Source organism: Quercus robur, chromosome 3, assembly GCF_932294415.1.
Source record: "Quercus robur chromosome 3, dhQueRobu3.1, whole genome shotgun sequence".
Classification (NCBI taxonomy): domain Eukaryota; kingdom Viridiplantae; phylum Streptophyta; class Magnoliopsida; order Fagales; family Fagaceae; genus Quercus; species Quercus robur.
Genome location: NC_065536.1, coordinates 18,444,600 through 18,467,632, shown reverse-complemented (window position 1 = coordinate 18,467,632; position 23,033 = coordinate 18,444,600). Strand labels below are relative to the sequence as shown.

General features: G+C 39.3%; 1 protein-coding gene and 1 long non-coding RNA gene across 3 annotated transcripts; both read right to left on the bottom strand.

Annotated features, from left to right (window-relative positions):
- Positions 1 to 4,472: 4,472 nt before the first annotated feature.
- LOC126717362 (uncharacterized) lies at positions 4,473 to 6,650 on the bottom strand. The gene is made up of 3 exons (XR_007652538.1): positions 6,415 to 6,650; positions 5,754 to 5,811; positions 4,473 to 4,778 (listed from the first exon to the last, which is right to left on the bottom strand). It is a non-coding gene; the product is annotated as an uncharacterized LOC126717362 (long non-coding RNA).
- A 7,042-nt stretch (positions 6,651 to 13,692) lies between these two features.
- LOC126717361 (protein tesmin/TSO1-like CXC 3) lies at positions 13,693 to 21,119 on the bottom strand. Of its 2 annotated transcripts, none has more exons than XM_050419033.1 (11): positions 20,953 to 21,119; positions 19,731 to 19,894; positions 18,866 to 19,640; positions 17,235 to 17,716; positions 17,064 to 17,138; positions 15,943 to 16,123; positions 15,279 to 15,374; positions 15,132 to 15,198; positions 14,695 to 14,833; positions 14,482 to 14,601; positions 13,693 to 14,396 (listed from the first exon to the last, which is right to left on the bottom strand). In XM_050419033.1, the coding sequence occupies exons 1-11, from the start codon at positions 20,998 to 21,000 to the stop codon at positions 14,057 to 14,059; spliced, it is 2,487 nt and encodes an 828-aa protein (XP_050274990.1). In that variant the 5' UTR covers positions 21,001 to 21,119; the 3' UTR covers positions 13,693 to 14,056. The 2 variants fall into 2 exon arrangements, with proteins under 2 accessions (XP_050274990.1, XP_050274991.1); XM_050419034.1 differs by having other exon boundaries at positions 18,866 to 19,505; positions 20,953 to 21,118.
- Positions 21,120 to 23,033: the final 1,914 nt, after the last annotated feature.

Genomic DNA, 23,033 nt, shown 5'->3' with positions numbered 1-23,033 from the left:
GGAGTCACGTATCCCAGAGACAAAATGGTAAGCAGGCCATGTAGCGAGAGATAAAAGATTTGAAGAGGAAGCTGCGCCATGCACAACGAAGGCAATCTCATTCTAGCCTTAATATGCCTTCCGATGATGAAAGCGATGATGACTATAGGCGAAGATCGAGAACTCCCCCTAACGAGACTTTTTCTCACAAAAAAGAGCACTATCGGAGGCGTAAACGTAAAAGCCCATCTTTTAGGGGCTTGGGAAACGATGCCATGAGCAGGGCATTGGATCAACTCTCCAAACCACCCTTCGCACGCCACATAGAAGGGGCTACACTTCCTCGACGATTCCAGCAGCCAACCTTCACCATTTATAACAGCAAAACAAACCCCGTGGAGCATGTGAGCTAGTTTAACCAAAGGATGGCTGTCCATTCTAAAAACGAGGCGCTGATGTGCAAGGTTTTCCCATCTAACTTGGGACCAGTGGCGATGAGGTGGTTCAACGGCTTAAAGATGAATTCCATAGATTCGTATAGGCAGCTAACCCAAGCTTTTGGCTCCCGTTTCGTTACAAACAGCAGAGCTCCTCGGCCCTTGAGTGCTTTATTGTCGTTATCCATGCATGATGGAGAAACTCTAAAGGCCTACTCGGACAGATATTGGGAGATGTATAATGAAATGGATGACAATTTTGACGATGTCGCCATCAGCACCTTCAAAAATAGTCTCCTAGCCGAGTATGGCTTGAGGAAGTCTCTGACTGGCAAGCCTGCCACCAGTGTGTGCCAACTGATGGATCAAATCAATAAGTATAAACGAGTAGAGGAAGACCAGCTGCAAGGTAAGGGAAAAGAGAAGGTTATCCCTCAGGAGAGGAGGGATTTCAGGTCGGACCGATATAACAGCAACCGCCCGAGGAGAGATTTTGTAGGGTAATCCGGAACAACCAACACATAGACTATCAATACTGTATTCCGAGAACCAGTGCATCGAGTGTTGGAGAAAATCAAGAACGAGCATACTTTAAGTGGCTGAATAAGATGGTGGGAGAGTCCACGAGGTGCAACCAAAACTTTTATTGCCAATACCACTAGGACTACGAACATACCACGGAGAACTGCAGGAACCTCTGGAACAGCTAGTCTGAAAAGGAAAGCTGAAGCACCTTCTGCATCATCCCAGTGGTCATCAAGGCCAGACCTATCAAGAACCCTAGAGAGATACTGCCCTAAGGCCACCCGTAGGGGCGATCAATGTGATCTTGGCCGCGCTAGGAAGAAAAGGCACGCGCCCTTCACGAGTGTTATCTGTGGCTCAGCGACCTACCGAGGAGTCCCAGCTAGAGTCGAAGAGGGCCAGAAAGAATTTTCATCCAATCTTGAGTTTTTCAGAAGAAGACAAAATCGGAACCACCCAGCCCCATGACGATGCGCTGTTGATCACTCTCAGAATCAGGGACTACGATGTGAAAAGAGTGATGGTGGATGGTGGCAGTGGGGCCGAGGTTATGTACCCCGACCTCTACAAGGGGCTAGGGTTAAAACCGGAAGATTTGACGCCCTATAACTCTCCTTTGATGAGCTTCGACGGGAAGCTTGTTATTCCAAAGGGCATGATTAGGCTACCAATCCAGACCGGCCCAGAGATAATGGAGGTGAACTTTATTGTGGTGGACACCTACTCTCCCTATACAGCCATCGTTGGTAGGCTCTGGCTCCATACTTTAGGGGTTGTTGCCTCCTCATTGCATTAGAAGGTGAAATTCCCGTCAGGGGATCAGGTTCTCAAAATACGTGGTTGCCAATCCACGGCAAGGTAATGTGTGGTGGCTACCATGTCACATCGGCTCGATGCGGAGTCCTCAGCCTCCGCTGAAAAGAACTTATAGCAATCAAAGGCCCTGGTGTCGCCTCCTGATATAGCTACCGAGGAGGCGAAATGCGAAAATCTAGAAGAGGTGGTTATTGGTGGTGACCCGAGAAGTTCTTTCGGGTAGGGGCTCAACTGCCTTTTCAAGAGAAGGGGGAGTTGATTGAGTTTCTCAAAAGAAATATCGACGTGTTTGCATGGGATGCCTGCGATGCTCCCGGGATTAATCCAGCCTTCATCTGTCACCATCTCAATGTCAACCCGTCCATCACTCCCAAGAAGCAGTCACCCCGTCGCCCGTCAAGAGAGCACGCTGATGCAATTAGGGACGAATTGGTGAAGCTTAAGCGTGCAGGGGCTATCAAAGAGGTTTTCTACCCCGAATGGTTGGCCAACACCGTGGTGGTCAAGAAGAAAAGTGGAAAATGGCGGGTTTGTGTAGACTTTATGGACCTAAATAAAGCATGCCCAAAAGACTCGTTCCCCATGCCTCGGATAGACCAGCTGGTGGATGCAACAGCAGGCCATCCTCGGATGAGCTTCTTAGCTGCCTTTCAAGGCTATCATCAAATACCACTAGCCTTGGAGGATCAAGAGAAGACAACTTTTGTGACACCTACTGGGAACTACCACTACAAGGTAATGTCGTTCGATCTGAAGAACGCAGGGTCCACTTATCAAAGGATAATGACAAGAATGTTCGAGCCGTAGCTGGGCAAAAGCATCGAAATCTATGTTGATGATATGATGATGAAGAGTAAAGTGGTGTCCGAGCATTTAGGAGACCTCGGCAGCACTTTTGATGTCTTAAGGAAGCACAAGCTGCACCTAAATGCTTCCAAATGCTCATTTAGCGTGGGATCAGGCAAGTTTTTAGGCTACATGGTTACTCATAAGGGAATTAAGGTTAACCCTGATCAGATCAAGGCTATTAATAATTTAAAACCACTACAAAATGCCAAGGAGGTCCAAAAGCTTACTGGAATGATTGCAGCCCTGAATTGATTCATTTCCAGGTCGACGGATAGATGCAGACCGTTCTATCTCTTGATCAACAAGTGGAAAAGATTTGAGTGGTCCGAGGACTGTATTGTAGCCTTCCAGCAACTCAAGGAATACCTATCACGGCCACCTATCATGTCCAGTCCTGAGGCCGATGAAGTCCTATATGTATATATTGCTGTGGCCCCTCATGCTGTGAGCTTGGTGCTAATACGGGATGACAATGGCCTTCAAAAGCCAGTCTATTATGTGAGCAAGTTGCTGCATGAAGCTGAGGTCAGATACTTACCCTTGGAGAAAGCCATACTAGCTGTGGTCCATGCTACGCGAAAGCGTCCCTATTATTTCCAAGCCCACACAATGGTTGTTATAACCTAACTACCCTTGAAGTCCGTACTTCGGACCGCTGATTACACTGGAAGGATTGTCATATGGAGCACAATCCTGAGGGCTTTTGACATTAAGTACATGCCTCGGACCTCCATAAAGGGCCAAGTCCTAGCCAACTTGGTGGCCGAATTTGCTGAACCACCAGTAGAAATAGTAACAGAGGAGCGCGACATGGATGGAAAATTGGTTGGAGTAATCTCTATGCCAAGACCCCCATGTTGGAAGGTGTATGTTGATGGCGCAGCAAATCAAAGGGGGTCTGGAGTGGGGCTAGTCCTAGTATCTCCTAAGAAGACTATCATAGAGAAATCCTTGAGACTTGGATTCTCGGCCACGAATAATGAAGCCGAATATGAAGCCTCGTTACAAGGAATGGCCATGGTGCAGAAAATGGAAGGAAAAGCAGTAGAGATGTTCTCGGACTCGAGATTAGTAGTGGGCCAGGTAAAGGGAGAGTTGGAAGCCAGAGATGCGAGGATGCAAGAGTACTTAAGCCAGGTCAAACGCTTGTAGTCAGACTTCGATCTTTTTAGCCTGTCACACGTCCCCAGAAGTGGAAACACCCATGCAGATTCATTGGCCATGCTTGCTACCTCCTCGGTAGGGGGTTTGCCTTGAATTATTCTTGTCGAACATCTAGATAGAGCAAATGAGGTTGCAAAAGGCATGGTCCATATCCATGAGGCTAGAGTCGGTCCTAGCTGGATGGACCCTATAGTGAGGTTCCTCAAAGATGATATCCTACCCGAGGAGAAGTCAAAGGCTGAAAAAATACAAAGAAATGCTCCTCGATTCTGGTTGTCTGAGAACCACAAATTGTATAAGCACTCCTATTCTGGGCCATATTTACTGTGTATTCACCCTGAAGCATCAGAATTATTGCTTGAAGAGCTGCACGAAGGGATCTGTGGGAGTCACACAGGAGGAAGATCTCTGTCGCACCAAGCCATTACCCAGGGATATTGGTGGTCGAGGATGTAGAAGGAAGCCCTAGAATATGTTAAGAAATGTGACCAGTGCCAAAGGTTTGCCCCAAATATTCATCAGCCAGGAGGGGTCCTCAACCCTTTGTCCAGTCCATGGCCTTTCACCCAATGGAGCCTGGATATTATGTCACGCCCCAAACCCCAAAGGGTTTGAAGCATGAGAAAGACATCTCAAAGTACCTGTAGATTTTTTTTTTCTTTCCTTTTTGACAATCCAATCCACAAAATTATATCAAGTTCTAATATCAAGGATTATCATAATAATTCCATTGAATATATTCTCAGAGTAAGTCAGAGCTCTAAGAAATAATTACAAAGACCATTGGCCACAAAAGAATAGAGGTCTGAATAATTAATTACATATCATCAGCTTGTCTCATCAGTAGGAAATAACATCATAGCCACTATAATATACAAAAGAATGAGTCAAGTCTATTCTAAGATGTACATCATCTAATATACCCATTACCAAAGTTCAGCCTCCATTAGTAGTTAGTCTAACTACTATTAGCCACCAAAAAGCTGCCTCAAAAGACCGTTGCCTACTCTGAAATGTTATAAAATAATGGGATGAGACAGAGCCCAGTAAGTAGCATAATTAAAGGGGGTGGGGGAAATGCAAGTTTCATGATGGTAACAATTTACAAATCATGCTTTTAATTCGGGAGTTTCCAAATAGTTTCTACAAAACCATTTCCCAAAAATAATATGACAAGAATGAATAAATTGACACAGCACAAAGCTTCTCAAAATGTTCTCATGAGATTACATACTATATATTCCTCAAAATATCTCAACATGAAACTACTTACTATACTGTAAGCAATAACAACACCGTTCCATACCAGAAAATCTAACCCAAGGCCACATGATAATCGCCGACACAAAGCCAGAACTCATTGTCGACACAAAGCCGGAACTAAACTACCGACACAAAGCCGGAACTCATCGCCGACACAAAGCCGGAACTAATAACCATCACAAAGACGGGTGCTAAGATACTAATGTCACACAGACTATAGTATCTAACTAGGTAATCACCGAGTAATCACATGTCACAGCACATGGGTAGAATATAAAGAGCTCACATAACTTTAATTCAAAATACATAATTCACTTCTAAGTAGTTTCATAAAATATTTGAATGCCCAAGTTATTCACAAGGTTCTCAAAGCCTTCAACTTATTTCTTGCCAAAGAGATTTTGTATTAACTTCCCAAATAACATAGGCCAAGATAAAGCATCTTTATATTTTTGCAAATAATGCAATAAATCCATAATACGCATTTTCTAGAATTTAATCAAAGATAGCTAGTCTTTTCTTTGCTAACAAATCATGCAAATCCCCCATATGCAATAAGAATATGCATTTTCATATATAATCATATATAGTAGGGTCATAACACAACACCTTTTAGAAAAACATAGTTCCACCATTAATTTTCCAAAATGTGTTTGACCCAAAAATAATATTTATGCAACGTGATTATTTTTCCAAAAATCCCATTAAAAAGCTACTTACCTCACAACCCGCAAAAAAAAAACTAATTTTCCAAGCTCCAAAAGAAATTAGCTAGAACCTAAACAATAACAAGCAAACCTATCAAAATAAGCATAAAACTTGAAATTGTATCTAGCTACATATTAGGAATTGCCAAATAAGCACTAAATTAGGCAAGCCTAGATTTAGCCTCACAAATAATATTTTCCATCTCCAAAGTTTCTCAACCAATTACTTTACAAGACATAGACTCCCATTATACTTATGAATCATACAAGGTATTATTTCTAACATCAAAACCTCAATAATTTATAAATAGTTTCCACAAGGCTTTCACAACATCATCAAGAGACCCATGACACCAAAATCACAATATCCTTTCAAACAAACAATTTAGATCTTTAACTAGCTCCAAATAAACCATAAAATTATATTCACAATTTATTTCACAAGATATACCTCAAAACCCCTAAATTTTTACCATAACAAGCCTTAGATACCCAACATTGTAAAAAGCATGAACTCACTCAACAAATACATCCACCAAGACCAAAACCCATACGTATAACACATGAATATCATTTCCAAAGCTCTTAAATCACATGAAAATCATTATTAAAGCTTGGGTAAAATAACCTCAAATAAGAACATAATACTCATCAAAAGAGATTAAAACTTTTACCTCAATTAACTTATGTGAAGGTGTGATGTTCTTGAGGATTTTCTAGTGATTTTGCCGGAAAAAATGGTAGAGGTGATGATGAGGAATGTACCGGTGGGAGGGTGAGGGAGAGGAGTGTGTGTGTTGTGTGTTGTGTTGACTGAAAAAGAAAAAGAAAAGGAGAACAAGAGTGAGAGTGACCGGTCAAAGAGAGAAAAGAGGGAGTGGATTGTGCGATGGGTAGTAGGGTTAGGTGGGGAGCATGTGGGAACCAACAATCTGATCTTTTTTTTTTTTTTTTCTTTTTTTTTTTTAACTGATGGGACGTTACATATTATAGGCCCTTTCCCCAAGGCAGCAGGAAATAAGAGATATCTGTTGGTCAGCACAGATTACTTCATCAAATGGGTCAAAGCTGAGCCATTGGCCAACATCAGAGATGTGAATGCTAAGAAATTCATCTGGAGAAACATTGTTAAACGATTCGGGGTCTCTCGTACCCTCATTTCAGATAATGGACTCCAATTTGACAGTAAAGCCTTCAGAAGATACTGCTACGAACTGGGGATCACTAACAGGTACTCAACTCCAGCTTATCCTCAAGGAAATGGATAGACCGAGGCTGTCAACAAGGTCATAGTCAACGGGCTTAAGAAGAGATTGGATGACGCCAAGGGAAGACAGGTGGAAGAGCTGCCGCACGTCTTATGGACTTACCGAACTACACCACGACGATCAACAAGGGAGACACCTTTTGCCATGACCTATGGGGTCGAGGCTGTTATCCCTCTAGAGGCAAGCTTCCCAACGCTGAGGACGAGCTCCTTCACTCCAAGCAGTAATGATGAACTACTAGGGAAGAGCCTAGATCTGATCGATGAACGAAGAGAAAAGGCAGTGATCCAGTCGGCCTATTACCACCAGAAGCTCAAGCAGGGATATGATGCCAATGTGAAGCTGAGACCACTAGCACCAGGGGACCTAATGTTGAGGAAAGTTGTGGGTGTTGCCAAGAACCCATCTTGGGGAAAGCTGGGACCTAATTGGGAAGGACCATACCGAATTACTTCAATAGCAAGAATAGGTGCATACTACTTAGAAGACTTAGATGAAAAAGTTTTACCTCGTCCATGGAATGTAAATAACCTGAGAAGGTATTATTATTAACAAAAGCATTTCTCTAATTCAAATTTTAAGTCCATTATGATTATATGTCTTGTATCTTGGCGACCATCTAAATACTAGACAAAACCAAGGTCTTGCATGGTCCTCGGACTCAAACCTATGGGGAAACTAGTTACTTCAAGAAAAATCTAAGTACTAGACAGAATTAAGGTCTTGCATGGTCCTCGAACTCAAACCTATGGGGAAACTAGTTACTTTAAGAAAAATCTAAGTACTAGACAGAACCAAGGTCTTGCATGGTCCTCGGACTCAAACCTATAGGGAAACTAGTTACTTCAAGGAAAATTTAAGTACTAGACAGAATCAAGGTCTTGCATGGTCCTCGGGCTCAAATCTATGGGGAAACTAGTTACTTCAAGAAAAATCTAAGTACTAGACAGAACCAAGGTCTTGTATGGCCCTCGGACTCAAATCTATGGGGAAACTAGTTACTTCAAGAAAAATCTAAGTACTAGACAGAACAAAGTTCTTGCATGGTCCTTGGACTCAAACCTATGGGGAAACTAGTTACTTCAAGAAAAATCTAAGTACTAGACAGAACCAAGGTCTTGCATGGTCCTCGAACTCAAACTTATGGGGAAACTAACTACTTCCAGCAAAAGCTTAGGTGGTAGGTAGAACCCAAATGTTGGGCGGATCCTCAGACCACAACCTTTGAAGAAATTAGCAGGATCAAGCATTCATGCAAGTTGCGAATATAGCCTAAGTATACGCTCGGTAGCTCAGATCACCTACTCGGTCCCCACCCCTTAAAAATATGAGCAAATGCAAACTAAGTGTCCCCTTAATGCCGGTGAGTTAGAATTTAAAGGTCTAATTTCAAATGTGATATGTACATAACCATTTTTACCCATTAGGATAACCAACTCATGAGACACAAGATTCACACTAATAACAATAACAATAATAACAATAAACACATAATGTAAAAAAAAGGGAATTTCATACATTTAATCTAAAGGTCTGATTACAATGATTCCAATGTTAAAAAAAAAAAAAAAAAGGCAAAACTAAAACAAAAGCTAGCCGGGATGGCCTATTTCTTCAGCTTTATCTTGACCCCTTCCTTGGAGAGCTGAGTAGAAACGATCTCAGGACCCTTGGAGCCCTCACTCGGGGGAACGATCTAAAGGGGCTGAACGGAGAGAGCTGGCTCTTCGGCATGAGGGGCTTGAGCATCAGCTGTAGACTCTGCAGTCTTCTGGGACGCTTCAGGGTTCAGGTTTTCATGCGTTTCTGTCGCCCCAGGAAGCTCACCCTCTTCGGCTGGCTTGGCAGGAGCGGTTATGGCCAGAGCAACTTCAGGCCGAGCAATCTCAGTCTCCTTAGGGGCAACCTCAGCCTCGGAGCTAGCGGGGGGAAGCTTCCCGGATGGCAGGAGGGTAGTATACATTCTCCACCTTCCACAGATCGGATGAAGCCTCAACCCCAGCTTGTTTAAGGGCTTCATTCCAAAGTTGGGAACAGTAGAGCCTGCATACTTCAGGTACTTGAGCCTTGAGAGTGGCCTGGGTCTCAGCCATTCCCAAGTCATAAGCCTCCTCCTCGGCTTTCTCCTTGGAGCTCTCAGTCTCCGTCCTGGCGAATTCCGCCTTTGCCTTAGCCCTCAAGGCTTCATCCCTGGCCCATTTCGCGACGTTCTTGGCCCCCTCTGCCTCGGCCAGTTTCTTGTTTAAATCAGTGATTTGCTCCTTAGCAATCTTCAACTAATCCTCGGCTTCAAGTAGGCGCCTCGTCTGGTCCTCGGCCTGTTTTTGAGCGCTAGTTAGGCTAGGCCTGATTCAGTGCTATCTCGGGCCCTTGTCATCTCCTTCAGATCCTCCCTTGCTTTCAAGAGATCGGCCTCGAAGTTTTTAAGGGTCCGCGTAGCATCCAAGCGCTTGTCACGTTCGAGTTCCAGGGTCTTGCTCTGTTCATTAGCTGCCTCTTCTAACCTATAAGTGGCCTAGACAACTTGCCAATCGAAACAAGCACACAGTAAGTTGGAAACCAAGGGACAAAAATCAACAGAGTCACAAGTGTTAGAAGTCTTACCATGCCCAAGTATCTCTTGATGCTGAGAAAGACCTCCTGCCTCCTCAAATTCCCCAGCTCGGCCATATTGACGGGAAGTAGCAGAGACCTTTCCAACGCATCGGCCACATAGGTGCCTTCACCCCCTCGGAAATCCTTGAGGGAGGCGTTGTCCATCAATGGCTCCCCGTGGAGCATTGGGGCAGGAAGCCAAGCCTGGGCTCGGACTGAGTGGCGACCCCTTTTTCTTGGCCCTGGTGCCCGATTTTTAATTGTTTTGAAGCTCGTAAGCTTCATCTTCCTCCCGAGAGGAGCGAGATTTCCCCCCATCCATGGGCTCCTTGCCTTTGGAAGCTCTCTTCCTTTTCGGATCGGCAGGCTCAGGCAAAGGAGGTAGAGTCGACTGGGAAGGAGGAGGAAGTTTAGACCGAGGAGATGATGGCTGCAATTGGGTGGAAGATAACCTGGTCTGAGCAGGCTGAGGCTAGGGTGGAGGAGGAGAAAGTTTGGATTGTGGCTTCCCCAATGCGTCCTTCCCCGATTGGCCCTCAATTAGGTCGAACAAGCTGGTTGGAGGTTTTCTCTTAAAACCCATTTCGACCTGAGAAGAAGTCCTTACTAATAGGAGATCCGCTTCAGTCAAATTGGGATCGCCCAAGTCACTAGAGGGATCCTCGGATAGACTAACTTGGTCAAATACACCAAATTCGTCCTCGGATGGACCCAAATCACCCTCGGCCTCCGCTGCTTGATGGGATGAAGAAGGGCCTGCCAATGGGATGCCTTCGGGGACAGGAGATCCTTCGAGAAGCAAGAACCCGTGTTCCGCTATAGTGATTCTGTGAAGCCGAGGATCTTTAGCTCTGATCACGTACTTCGAAGCCGCGAAAGATTTCTAAATGGGATCGTTCCCAAGAATCTTATGAGCGGCTCTGACTTGGTTGTCAGCTTCGTTCACAAAGACCTCCGCCTTAAGGATGGTTTCCAAATCTTCCCGGTTGACTAAGTGAAAGTGTCGTTCAAAGGCGTGTGTATCTGCCAAAAAAGAAAGCCTATTCATATTAGCCACCAAACAATGCAAACTATGACAACACAAAAAACTAACCCTCTCCCACTCTGAATACCCCACCTGGTTCCCCCTCCTCTGTCGGACAAGGAAGGCCGCCGTGCCATTCCCCAGACACGATGAGAAAGTCCTTATTTAACCCCTTGCTAGACTCGGGGAGGCACTGAATAAGCCGAACCTTGTCATCCCTCGTCTTCATATAATAGGATTTACCCCTTAGGTGTTGGAGGTTGTAGCATCAGTTTACATCGTGATGGGTTAACCTCAACCCCATTTTCTCGTTCAAGGCGTCCACACAACCTTAGATCCTAAACACGTTGGCGGCGCACTGGGTGGGAGCTAATCGGAAATGCCTAAGGTAGTCCCTCATCACCGGCCCCATAGAGATTCTCACACCACTTTCTATGAAGGTGATTATGGGAATCGCTACTTCACCCTCTTGCCTCCTAAAATGCCACTCCCCTTATTCACAGTATCTCAAACCTACATTACGGGGTATCCTATAATCGGCGACGAATTTTTCCATCGCCTCTTCGAATTCAACCAACTTTTTTAACTTACCCATCCCTAGAAACAGCTAAAAGACTCAGGGAAGGACGAAAGAAAGAGAGGAGTTAGAGAGAAAAGAAAACTTACAAAAATGAGGAAAAGCTCCTCGGACAGGCTTTTTATGCTGAAAAGAGACGTGAGTTTGGCTAGAGATTTGACTGAACTCAGGATATGTGCGCAAGAACTCTTAAGTGCAAAAGTAAAGAGACAAATCTGTTCAAATGGGTATTTATACCTCCAATTAAAAATAACCGTGCAGGTTTTCCCAACCATAAAGTTAAAGAAATCCCCACTGTTAGATTACCATCACACCGTTGAACGTGGGGAGCACAGAGCTGCCAGAATTTAATGAGGGCGCACTCCATATATCGAAGCACCAGGAACATGCCTTGGACAAGTGAAAAGGCTCTGGCACTGATGGAGGACAAGGCTTGGCAAGCCATCATAAAGGCCCGAGGACACCAAAATCCTCCTCTCCATCTGAGGAGCCGGACAGCAGGATTTTGAGGGGCTATTGTGGGGTCAAAGAATTTGACAACCTCGGCCCACTTTATACTAAGCCCAAGGCCCACGCCGAGGAGGAAGAAATGGCCGAGGACGAATGAAGAAAGCCCAAATGGCCCAGAAACATCGCCGAGTTCAATCCTGTTCTTGGCCAACCCAAATCCTAGAACGGAAGAACGGCATGCCATCGACGGCAGCCTCCCAGAGCGTCCTACAAAAAAGGACAAGTACCGTAGGACAACCATGGGAGCATGGTGTAGGAGTAGTTCAAAGAGAAATTGTCACCTCCGCATTAAATACCCACAACTAACGTTCTGGCCGCATTAATGAGGAAATGACCCCTGAACAGTGCGGTCTTAGTTGCTGCAACTCACAGAAAGTTTGGGAAGGTGGCTGATGGGACAAGCACTTGAGTAGTGACCTGCATGATCAATAGATTGAGGGACAAGATCGACTAAAAGGGGATATATAATGTGAGAAATCCTCCAGGAAAAGGGGATCAGGAATTAGAAGGAAAACACAGTAGCAATTTGCATGATCTTGGAAACCTTTGTAACCAAGCACTGAAAAAAGAATAAGAACAATAAGTTCCTCGGAAGAAATGCCCGAGGACAGAATTGCATATTTTAGCCTATGTCCTTATAATTCAACCCACTCATAACCATGTCTAGTTGTTGTAACTCTCACTAAGGCCTAGTTCTTAAACCCATTCTCTATAAATTTATTGTATTGGGCAAGTTAGGCCTGAGTCCACTCATCTAACAATAGAAGTGCTCAAACCCAGTCCCTACAATATCATTAACTAAATGTTTAAATTTCAAATTTTTATTGTCTAAAATTATGAATACAAAATAATTTTATGAATCGAATAATAAATAACATTTGGTTAGCATGAAATTTGACATGCATGTTAATAACATAAAGAGCATGCAATCCAACAATTAAAATTTCAAAATAGGATAAAATACTATTTTGATTCTTAAACTTTATCAAAAATTTGTTTTTTTGTCTTTAAACTTAAAAAAAAAAAAAAAAAAAAAATTCATCCTTAAACTTTGTAGCTATGTTAATTTTTTTAACTGAAGTTGTAGCTAAACTTTGTCCAAGTTATTATTCCTAGGATAAGAAATACAAAGGATGCACAATTACATACCTATGGAGTTGTTATTCCAGAAATCAACCTATTTTCCCCTCTCCTCAAGAAAGAGAAAGAAAACTGTTCGCCCCAATTTAGTTTCGAATCTGAACTATCAATTGCTTGTGCTTGCTGCATAATAACCAATAAGTCATGGTATATTCTTCCAAGTCCTCATGTAACTTTTTAGTGATGCAACCAAGCCCAATGGACGTGAAGAAGTTAATAAAATAATTATTTAAAAAAAAAAAAAAAAAAAAAAAAAAAAAAAAAAAACCATGTATTCTTGGGACTATCCCGAATAAGATAGATTCAAAAGAACTTGTATTGTTGGTATAATAAAAACTGTTAAAGAGAGAAATAATATAAAAAAGCAGAAGCAAGAAGGAAAGAAGAACACATGAGATTACGTTGTTCAGCCAATGGCCACATAATAATGCCCTTATAGCTACATCCTTACTATATACTCAAGTCATCTATTTCAATGAACTCTTAATAGGGTTTATATAAAGACTAGAAGTTAAGGTTAACCCAAGATCGGTTTACAACAAAATTCGGCCTCTTGGGCCATTTCATCAATCGTAAACCCGATCCTTTAACAAAACAATGTCAAACCACCCTATATAACTCTAGTGGTTCTTTTGGGATGAACTAAGGTTAGCCCTGAGACAAATTGAGCCACTGAGCTTTGCACAAATGTTTGGATCTATACACCGTCCAATCTTTATTCCAGTGGGTTGCGAAAGCTTTAAAAGAATAAAAGAGAGAATTCTCATTGTTGGTATTTAGCTGTGGAAGTCACAAGTCACAACAGACATGGAGTACAAAGGATTTGTGATAAAATTGATAAAGATTTGTAAAGGTAGTACTAGTAGTAGTCTGCAATTATTGGAAACAAATACAGTAACATTACACATTCCTTCAACTTCGTCTAATCATACAACAGAAAATTGCCCAAATTAGAGCTGAAAGGTACAAGCTATAATAGAATTTGAGAGCATATTAAGGAATAAGGATGGGAGTTGGGACATTTAAAAATAAAAAATAAAAAGGCTAACAGAAAAGAACCACTTAAATGAGAAAGGCTAACTGTAATACTAATTTGTACATATTGACAATGCCACTAGCTGAAGCATGCTACTATGCCGGAAGGATACATTGAATTTGCTTGAAATAGTACAACCAAACAACATTTCACAGCATCATGAAAATCACTGCTCTCCTGTTGAGCTGAGAGATGGGAATGGTGGAATAGATCTCAAAATCAACTTTCTACCCATCCTTCGAGCAGTTGAACCAAACACTTGTTTAGGAGGTGAAACCCTCTTGGAGTTTGGAGAGGTTGACTTCACATCACTAGTACTATTCAAAGCCTCGGGAGTTTCATCTTCAGGAATCATCTGAAGATGTGTCTCAAATTTGAGCCGAGAGGAGAGAGAATATTTCGTTCTGGGTTTTTGGCTGGTGCAAAACTGAGCTGATGATCCAACAGAAAGCAGAGAAGATAAAGGAAGCTTCCCACTAAAGTTAAATGGCAAACGGATTGAAGGTCTGAAAATGAAATATTGGTGACATTAAAAACAGATATAGTACAGATAAACAATGTCCAAAACTCACAATGAATAGAATCAAGAACCTGCTTATTTCAGAAAAAGGTGATATTGAGAGATCTGGATGTTCTTTTTCACTCTCATTTATTTCCTGTAAACTTGTCTCCAATGCATTCTTACAGCCTTCTGATTCTTGACTCAGAGATCTGAAAGAAAAGTAAATTTAAACATTCCAAACAAAAAAAAGAAAAAAAAAAGGAAAATATTTTATCAAATTTAAAATGAGTAGAATTGATAACCTGCTATTCTCTGATAATTCTGAAATTGGGAAATCAAGATGTTCCTTTTCATCCTCCTCGACTGTGTGTAGACTTGCATCCAATGCATTCTTTTTACAAGCTTCTAATTCTTCCCCTTCGATATCAGTTTCTTCAGCTCCTATTACATTAAAAGAAAAAGGAAGTTGTAAAACAACTAGAATTATTGCATGCTCTACTTAGTGTGATGCTTAGAAATCTATGGTCCAAGTAAAGGGCACCAGGGTGGGAAGAGGACAAAATTTAAGTATATTTACTGCATATTAGCATTCAACTTAAAAATAAAAATAAAAACTTTAAAAAGCACCTCAGTTGGTCATAAGATCTGTTAACAACTTATAGAAGTAGAATTGAAGTGTCACAGTTCAATTCAGTTTCAGGATAAAGATTAGTGCAATTAAACCAAATAAAACACTTACCATCCTTCCGACCAAATGCGTTCTTACATCCTTTACATCTGCAGTTGATAGAGCATCCAACCCCACCCTTTTTATACACAAAACAAATGGTCCACATTAGATGTCAATTATCATAAGGCACGTACACAAAGGGGTATCAGAAAAAACCTGAAAGCATTCACAGTATTTCTTTAAGCAACTTGATTTTTTACAGTTGCATCCTCTTTTATGCCTGGCTGAGGCTGGAGTTTTGTTAGATTCATCCTGCATAGGGAAAAAAATGAAGAATACATGTTTAAGGGCATTGGGCCAAAGGAAGAAACTACTATTGAAAACAAATTAGCACCACAGACATCATTGCTCAACCCTCACTATGAATCCTAGCAAGTTGCATTGGAATTATAAAATTTAAAATCAAAGGATTTAAAGAATAATTATAAACCACTTGAAATGATTTTTAATAACAAGTGATGGGTTTTGGCTATGAGAACTTTGCTCCAACAAATACTCAGGTCTTATGAATTTGAAAGAACATGCTGTACTTAATCCTTACATATCCACAAATTGATAAGGCTTAAATCCACCCATAAATTTCATCAATTGAAAAAATTGTACTTTATTCTTTATTCAAGCCATTAAAACTAAAACCAGAAATCAAATTCCTTCTCTTCAAATACTTGTTATTAAAATGACCAAAAATAAATTTTATCAGTCCCACTTCACAAATGAGGCCAGGCTCCATCCAATAAATTGATGGGGTTTGAGCAGAATGACTGTGATGCCTCTCAAATCTGATGTAAGGAAGTATCTAATCTAAGAGGTGATTTCTAACCCCATATTCAGGAACAACATCTGCGCTTCTGATCACTTTGGGAGCAAATGCAAGTGGGTTGCGAGATTCAATGTTTCTCCTAGTCTCCAGAACAGTGCTTTCATGAATAGGTTTGTTAAAGCAATCTTGGCATGAACAAGGCTCAACACAGTAGAGGCCAGCAGCAAAGCATTCACAGTAACTGTATTGAAGAACATGACCAGTAAGACTACAAGGGTCTATTAAATCTGCAATGTTGTTGATGTCAAAGGAACATTTATAAAATACATAGCATTCCACCATTGCATAATAATAATATAAGTACTGTCAAGTGAACATACTGAAAATTTAATTTAGTAGAAAAAATATTTGTTATTTTAGCTAATCTCCAGAACCTGATACAGTTGATCCTTCTGTTGTCAAGACAACCTTCAAAAAATGTCCTCATTTTACTTTGGCTGACAGCCAGAAAGATATTCTCAGCTCAAAATTTGGGATTCCTAAGCACTAGTTGAGGATATAATACTAGACATGTAAGCAGGAGAAAATTATATCTCGCCACCATTGTCAATTGGTTTTTTCATTAGAGTAGATGTACACATGCATACATGATCGGTTGTGAATATTTCAAAATTTCTCAACATGAGTTTTATATTTTAGAAACAGTGAATTAATGATGCTCATGCTGTAGCTTCATGGCTGGCATTTCATGCATGAGGAAGTTCTAAATTGTATATTCCTACTGCCTCCCCTCATGATTTCATAACTGAAATGGCAAGTAATATATGTCGAGAACTAAGGCACAAAAATAGATTGATGATAATCAACCATACTCCATAGCTATTTTATACTCTCTTTTTTGCTAGGGAAGTGGGAGGAGGGGAGGGCTGTTTGTGATGGGGTTAGAAACCCCAGTGCCCAGGCACCATGAGAGGTGCTGAAACCATTGGAGTATCCCTCAAACCTCCCATTTTATACCATTTAAACAAGGAATAGTGAGTTTGGCTAAACTTTTAGAGTCAATCCACCATAAAACCAGTCAAGACATTAGCAACTGATTTTACAAACACATTTTGTCTGAGAGACAAAGATAATGCACACAAACCATGAACTTAATTTTAAGTAAATAAAAATAAACTTACAGCTTCAAGCATTTTGATCTCTTACAATTACAGCGCTTGCAGGCATTGCTTTCTTCAACATGTTCCAACTTGAATCTGAAAATTATCAAACATTATAACAAAAATGGCAATATTAAGCACTTAATTAAAAAGTAAATGTCGACAATCAAACAAAGTATTGTCTATACATGCCTCTTTCTTCTAGGACTACTCTGGTCAAACTCTTCACTAACAGCACTTGTAGATGTTTGAGAAGCATTTTCTGTAACCTGAGCGTCATTATAATGTGGAGCCAATTCACCTTCCAAAGTTTTAAGAGTCAAGGATTTATCAAGAGGATTCTGGCCAGGTGTTAAAGGATTGCAAGAGACCATTGAGTTTAGCATAATTATTTGTTTACTTCTGAAAGCTGGACTCTCAAGCTTGACAACTTTATTATCAGTCGGAGCAGTTGCAAGAGCATTCAAGTGCAAGCCAATACCAGGTAACATGGTTGATGAATAACCACTTGCAGTATTGATTTGAGCTTGCTTTTCATTAGAAAAAACTTCACAATCAGATGGAATTGCCGGAGAACTACTATTAGAATCACATATTGGCTTATTTTTATGAGCTCCTGAAGTTTCAAAAACCAGACAGCGCCGTCGTATACTACAAAGCCTGTGAGAACCAGGCTGAACAAGGTCCAAAATATTATTGAATATGGACAAATAAAGCATTAAAAAAAAGGGACAAAGGGGGAGCAGGCGTGTGGGGGAGGGACAGTATCATGCATAGACACAAAAAATTGATGCAATGAACCTGAAATCACAACACTGTTCATTGATGCAATTCATTGCATACATGACATTGTTGTGATTTCAAACATTCAAAAATTGCATTAGAAATAAAGATGAGATTTCAACATTAGGTAAAGCATTAATGTCAATGGATATGTGGTATCCACAACTAATTATTCTCATAAAAATCTAAACACTTGGCATATTTTTTAGACGTCTACTCTGAATTCAGCTTCAGCAATACTATATCCACAGTGCTTATTTAAATACATGACAAAGACCAAAAACAATTGATGCAATGAACATGACAACAATTTTGTTGTAATTAAGTTTTGTTTAGTTTTAGAAGTCAATTGTATTTTTACTATTACCCCCATTGGATTTTATTCTAACTCTTATTAGCAAATTAGGTTATTAATATGTTATTTAATAATTCAATAATTGAGCATTGACTCCAGTCATCTAAAATTAGAGTTTAGTTTTAATAGTTTGTATAAGCATAGCATTGTACTCCAATGGAGACAAGTTAATGATTACTAAAATTTTGGTTGGAATTTTTCCAATGGCTTGGTGTTGAGTCCAATCAACACTAGGTGCTGGTTCTTAAGCTTTCCATCTCATTTGGTGTTGATTCCAAGTAACCCTAGGTGCTGAATCCTATGTTTATTTTATCATTTTTGTTCTTGGGTTCTTTTTTTTTTTTTTTTTTTGGTGTTCTGCATCAGAAGCAGATCAATGATGGAGACGCACCATAGGAATATCTAATTTAGAGAAGTGAATTTAAGCTATGAGTATTATAAGGTTAATAAACTGTGAGAAATCTGACTGTAGTTATGTAATTCTACAATATATTACAGACACCATGTATAAGTTAAAGCTTAAAGAGACTCTCACAATGTATGTACTATAAACTCCACAAAACTTTAGTTTCTAACTGTCAGACAGCATTTTAATTATCCAGAAGAAAGCATACACTGCATAAATACATATAATACGTTTTACTTCTGTAATCTGTATAACAACATAGGCCAAAAAATGCCATACCTTGCTGCTGGAATCCATGCACTTTTTCCCCTTGTCATCCACTTTATCACTCAAATCACTAACAACTAGCTTATCCAGCAGAGTGCTAGAAAAGATTGCTGAAGTTTGATCCTTTTTTTTCAGGTTTCCAATTTCTCTGGATTGAGTTACTGTTTCTCCTATTTCACGCTGTTTGCAACTGATAATACCAACGGTTTCTGTCTTCTCTACATCATTTGCATTGTCTTGTGGGAGCTGTAGGACAGTTGAGAGAAAAGAAATTGTCCCAGGATCAACTGATTTATGATTTTGTCCCTCAAAATGCTCTTCAATCATGGATGAATCCAAGTTCAACAGATCTGCAGCGCCGGAAACAAATGACACCCAGTCACATGCTTCTATATTTTGCTCAATCGAACAGATGTTGCGCAAATTTTTTTCACTTTCAAATGAATGGAGCTTCCCTTTTGAGTCATCCCGAAGAAATTCATCAAATGATTCCAGTGTGCCTGCAATGTCTGGTGCAGCATCTGTCTTAATAGCATCGGGAGGTACCATATCACTGTCAGGGCTACCACAATCATATTTCAAGGTATTTGGCAACTCAATGACTAGTTCTGATGGCTCATCAGTTGGCTCAGTAGTAATCTCTCTTGCTGAACTGGCAGAAGTACAACATTCAAAATTTTCAGTACATGAATCAGATGGTTGAACAGCAACTGAAACCCCTTCACTTGTATTGTTTTTGTTTCCAATCTGAGAGGACTCATTTTTTGAAGGGTCTGAGAACTGATGCCTGATAACAGTGTAACTTGAATTGTGAATAACAACTGCACAATTTTTGTTATATGATTGAATGACACAAGAAAAAGTAAATTAAATTTACCTTCTAATTGAAAATCTAGATTCTTTGTGGATACCAATCTGTGGTGAAGGAAATACTGATGAAGGGGATGCAAAAGTTAGAGAAGTAAATGCATGATCAGTGGGTATGGACTTGACTGGCTCGATAGGAGAAAGATTGCTGATGTAATTAAATACAGGAGAATCCTGCATAGTATAAACAAGGATTATTTCCCAGCACATAGCCTCAAAAATAAAAACAAGTATTAACCAATCCAGAACAATAGCAAACAAATTAGATTGTCACCAAGCAAAAAACAATAACATCTTGCCAAAATCAGTAACTGCTTACAAATATATAAAAATGGTCACTGCCTAATGCCTCTCTCACTTAGCTAGGATTCAGAGAGGGTTGGCTTGGATACAGTTCTAGCCTTTAACTTTTTTTTTTTAAATTTTTTTGCATGAAGTGACCGCTCCCTGTGCACTTGCACTTGGCAGTCCGAAACTTAACCCTTGCACTAGACAATGGCTCCAAAAGTTTCAACTCCTCTTTAGATATTTCCTTGGAAGAAAAAAAATAAATAAAAAAACACAATTGCAACTATAAAGTCCATAGAAGCATCTGGCTAAATCACCCATCCCCCATGTGTGTGGATGGTGGACCTATCATTTGGACCAAAATACACCTCTACTCTCCAAATTTATAAAAAAGCCTTATGAAACATCCACATGGAAATATGCACTTGTTAAACAAAAGTGAAACCCCATTCACACTTAAAAACAAAAGGCAATTCACATCAAAATCCACCAAAATACAATATCATAGCAACCCCAGGTTCTAAAAAACCAATCCCTAAAGAACCCAAAACAACAAATTTAGCCCCACTACTCAACATCTTAATACAACATTACAAAATACCCTTTTTCCCCTCAGAAAATAGGGATATTAAATTTATGGTAAAACCTTAGGCTTCACAGCATCAGGAACCAAAGAGAACTAAAACCCCCAAATTGGATTTTGACCCTTGAACACAAACTACTTTTAAGTAATGGGAATTGGGTTTTTCTTATTTTGGTGAGTAAAATGGACGAAACAGTGAAATTGAAGACATGGGTTTTGTTTTTCTCTAGTTCAATTTCTCGGTAACCAAACAGAATAATTTTATTTTACCCAAAAATAAAATAAAATAAAAGCACAATGATAATGAGTAAGACAAAGAAAAATAAGATAGAGAGAGTAGGGTTTATAGGAAAGAGGAGACCTCAAACTTAGAAGTGGTGGCAAGTTGGTTCTTCACTGGAGTGTCCATTTTCGGAGTAGCCCCAAGAGCTCCTCCACATTCTCTCTCTCACTCTCTCTCTCTCTCTCTCTCTCTCTCTCTCTCTGGGGGTGTGTGAGAGTGTGATGTGAGAGAGAGGAGGAGAGAGAACGAAATATGAAATTCAATGAGAGGGGCGGAAGGCGGGAAAGGAGGATTTTTTTTGGCCTTTTTGGCTTTTTTCCAACGTGGGGACCATTTTTCTTTGACTTTTTTTCTTCATTCTTAATTACTTTTTATTATATATCTCTATCTATAATTTAGCTTTGTTAAATTGCATAATTAACGTAAATTATTAGCATTGTCTTATGTTGGTGTAATTTTGTAATGTCCAAAACTATAAAAATTTATTATTATATATAAATTAGATATAATATTACAATTATATAATTAAATTGTTTAAAAAAAGTAGTTAAAGGAATAGTTTATGTTTCTTATAAAAAAAAACATGGTTTGTTTAAGTTCTGTGACAAAAGTGGGGCTTGTAAGACAAAATTTTTATCACCATAAAGATTATTAAAATTAATAATGGAAAATTTAATAGAGTTTAGTAACTTGAGCCTGTAGTCAAGTGAAATATTAAGATGGTTGAAAATGTGATGAAATTGGTTTTGGTTAGGACTACATGGTATATTGGTCAGAGTTTAACCCTAGGGTGGCAATTTGTGTTCACATATATAGCTCATGTCATATTGATTCATAAGTATTCGACTATATTAGTCAACACTAAACCAACACATTTATTAAACAGATCAGGATTTCTCAATCCTAACATGACATGTTTATTAAATGAGTTAGTTGTGTCGACTCATTTATCAGATTTTTATCAAAGTGAAAAAAAAATACAAATTTTAGTTTTAACCCAATTAATCTAAACTATAAAAGATAAAACAAATAGATTTGTTTTAATATAAAATTCATAAATAACGAGTAATTGCATTACAAGAGGGCCTACTTGGAGACTTGGGATCTCAGTAGGAAATGCGAAAGTTGCTTAAAGCTGGTCAATAGGCAAAAGAGATTATTCAAAATTAAAGCAATTTTTTTTAAGAACCAATTAAAACAAATTTTAATTTCACAAATAATCAATCACAATATGCCAAACAAAATAAACATAACAACTAATAAGTTTATGTACTTAAGGTTTTGAATAGTATATTGGTAAAATGACATTTAATTAAACGAGTTAAATGAGTCAAATGGGTTCCACGAGTTAGACACAATCATGACATGTTTATTAAATAGGTCAGTCAAGTCATCCAAAATATGACATGAACCCGTTAAACCTTAACTCATAACTTGCTAACTTTAATTTTTTTTTTTTTTAAAAAGGGTTTGAAATGAAATTATATTTTCTATATAAAAAAAATTCACATTATATTTCTAACTAAAAAAAAAAAAAAAGATTACCACTTGGTTTTTTGAGGATTTTAATTTAGGCTAAATTTCAAAAATCACCCTCTAAGTTTCACTATTTTTCATTTCAATTCTCTAAATTTGCATTTTCTCATTTTAGTCCTTTAAGTTTCAAAACTTCCCAATTTAGTCTTCTATTAAGTAGACATCTACTATTGCCGTAAAAACCTCAAAACCAAAGTTATAAAAATTATACTGGAGGTTGACTTGGCTGAAGAATTGATTCACTTATCCATTGGTTAAATTGTAGATTTATTAATCAATTAAATAATATATTTTATAATTTTAAAAAGCAACTAAAAAAAAAACTACATTTATTAGGTAAATTAAGAAATTATAACAATAAAAAATTACATCATATGACATAAAGTTAGAGAGTATAAACAAAAATAAACACATCATTCACAAAAATCATCCAATAAGCAAGTTATATAGTCCAAAAGCCTTGAAACAACATATCTAATAAAAATTCAAAATAAATTTTTAGCTTAATCATCAAACCCTAGAGCATAACAAAATCATTTAAATCTTCGAACACATCTTATTATTAAAATCAATCAGGTGTTATCGTTGTGATATTAGTTGCTTGTGTTCTATGCAAAACAATC

Excerpts from the sequence above, each read along its gene's own strand:
- LOC126717361 (XM_050419033.1), bottom strand. The coding sequence starts at position 21,000 with ATGGACACTCCAGTGAAGAACCAACTTGCCACCACTTCTAAGTTTGAG. Across the intron at positions 17,717-18,865 it reads GCATGGATTCCAGCAGCAAG|CCTGGTTCTCACAGGCTTTG; the intron begins GTATGGCATTTT and ends GACCTTGTTCAG. Across the intron at positions 17,139-17,234 it reads AGTAGTCCTAGAAGAAAGAG|ATTCAAGTTGGAACATGTTG; the intron begins GCATGTATAGAC and ends GATAATTTTCAG.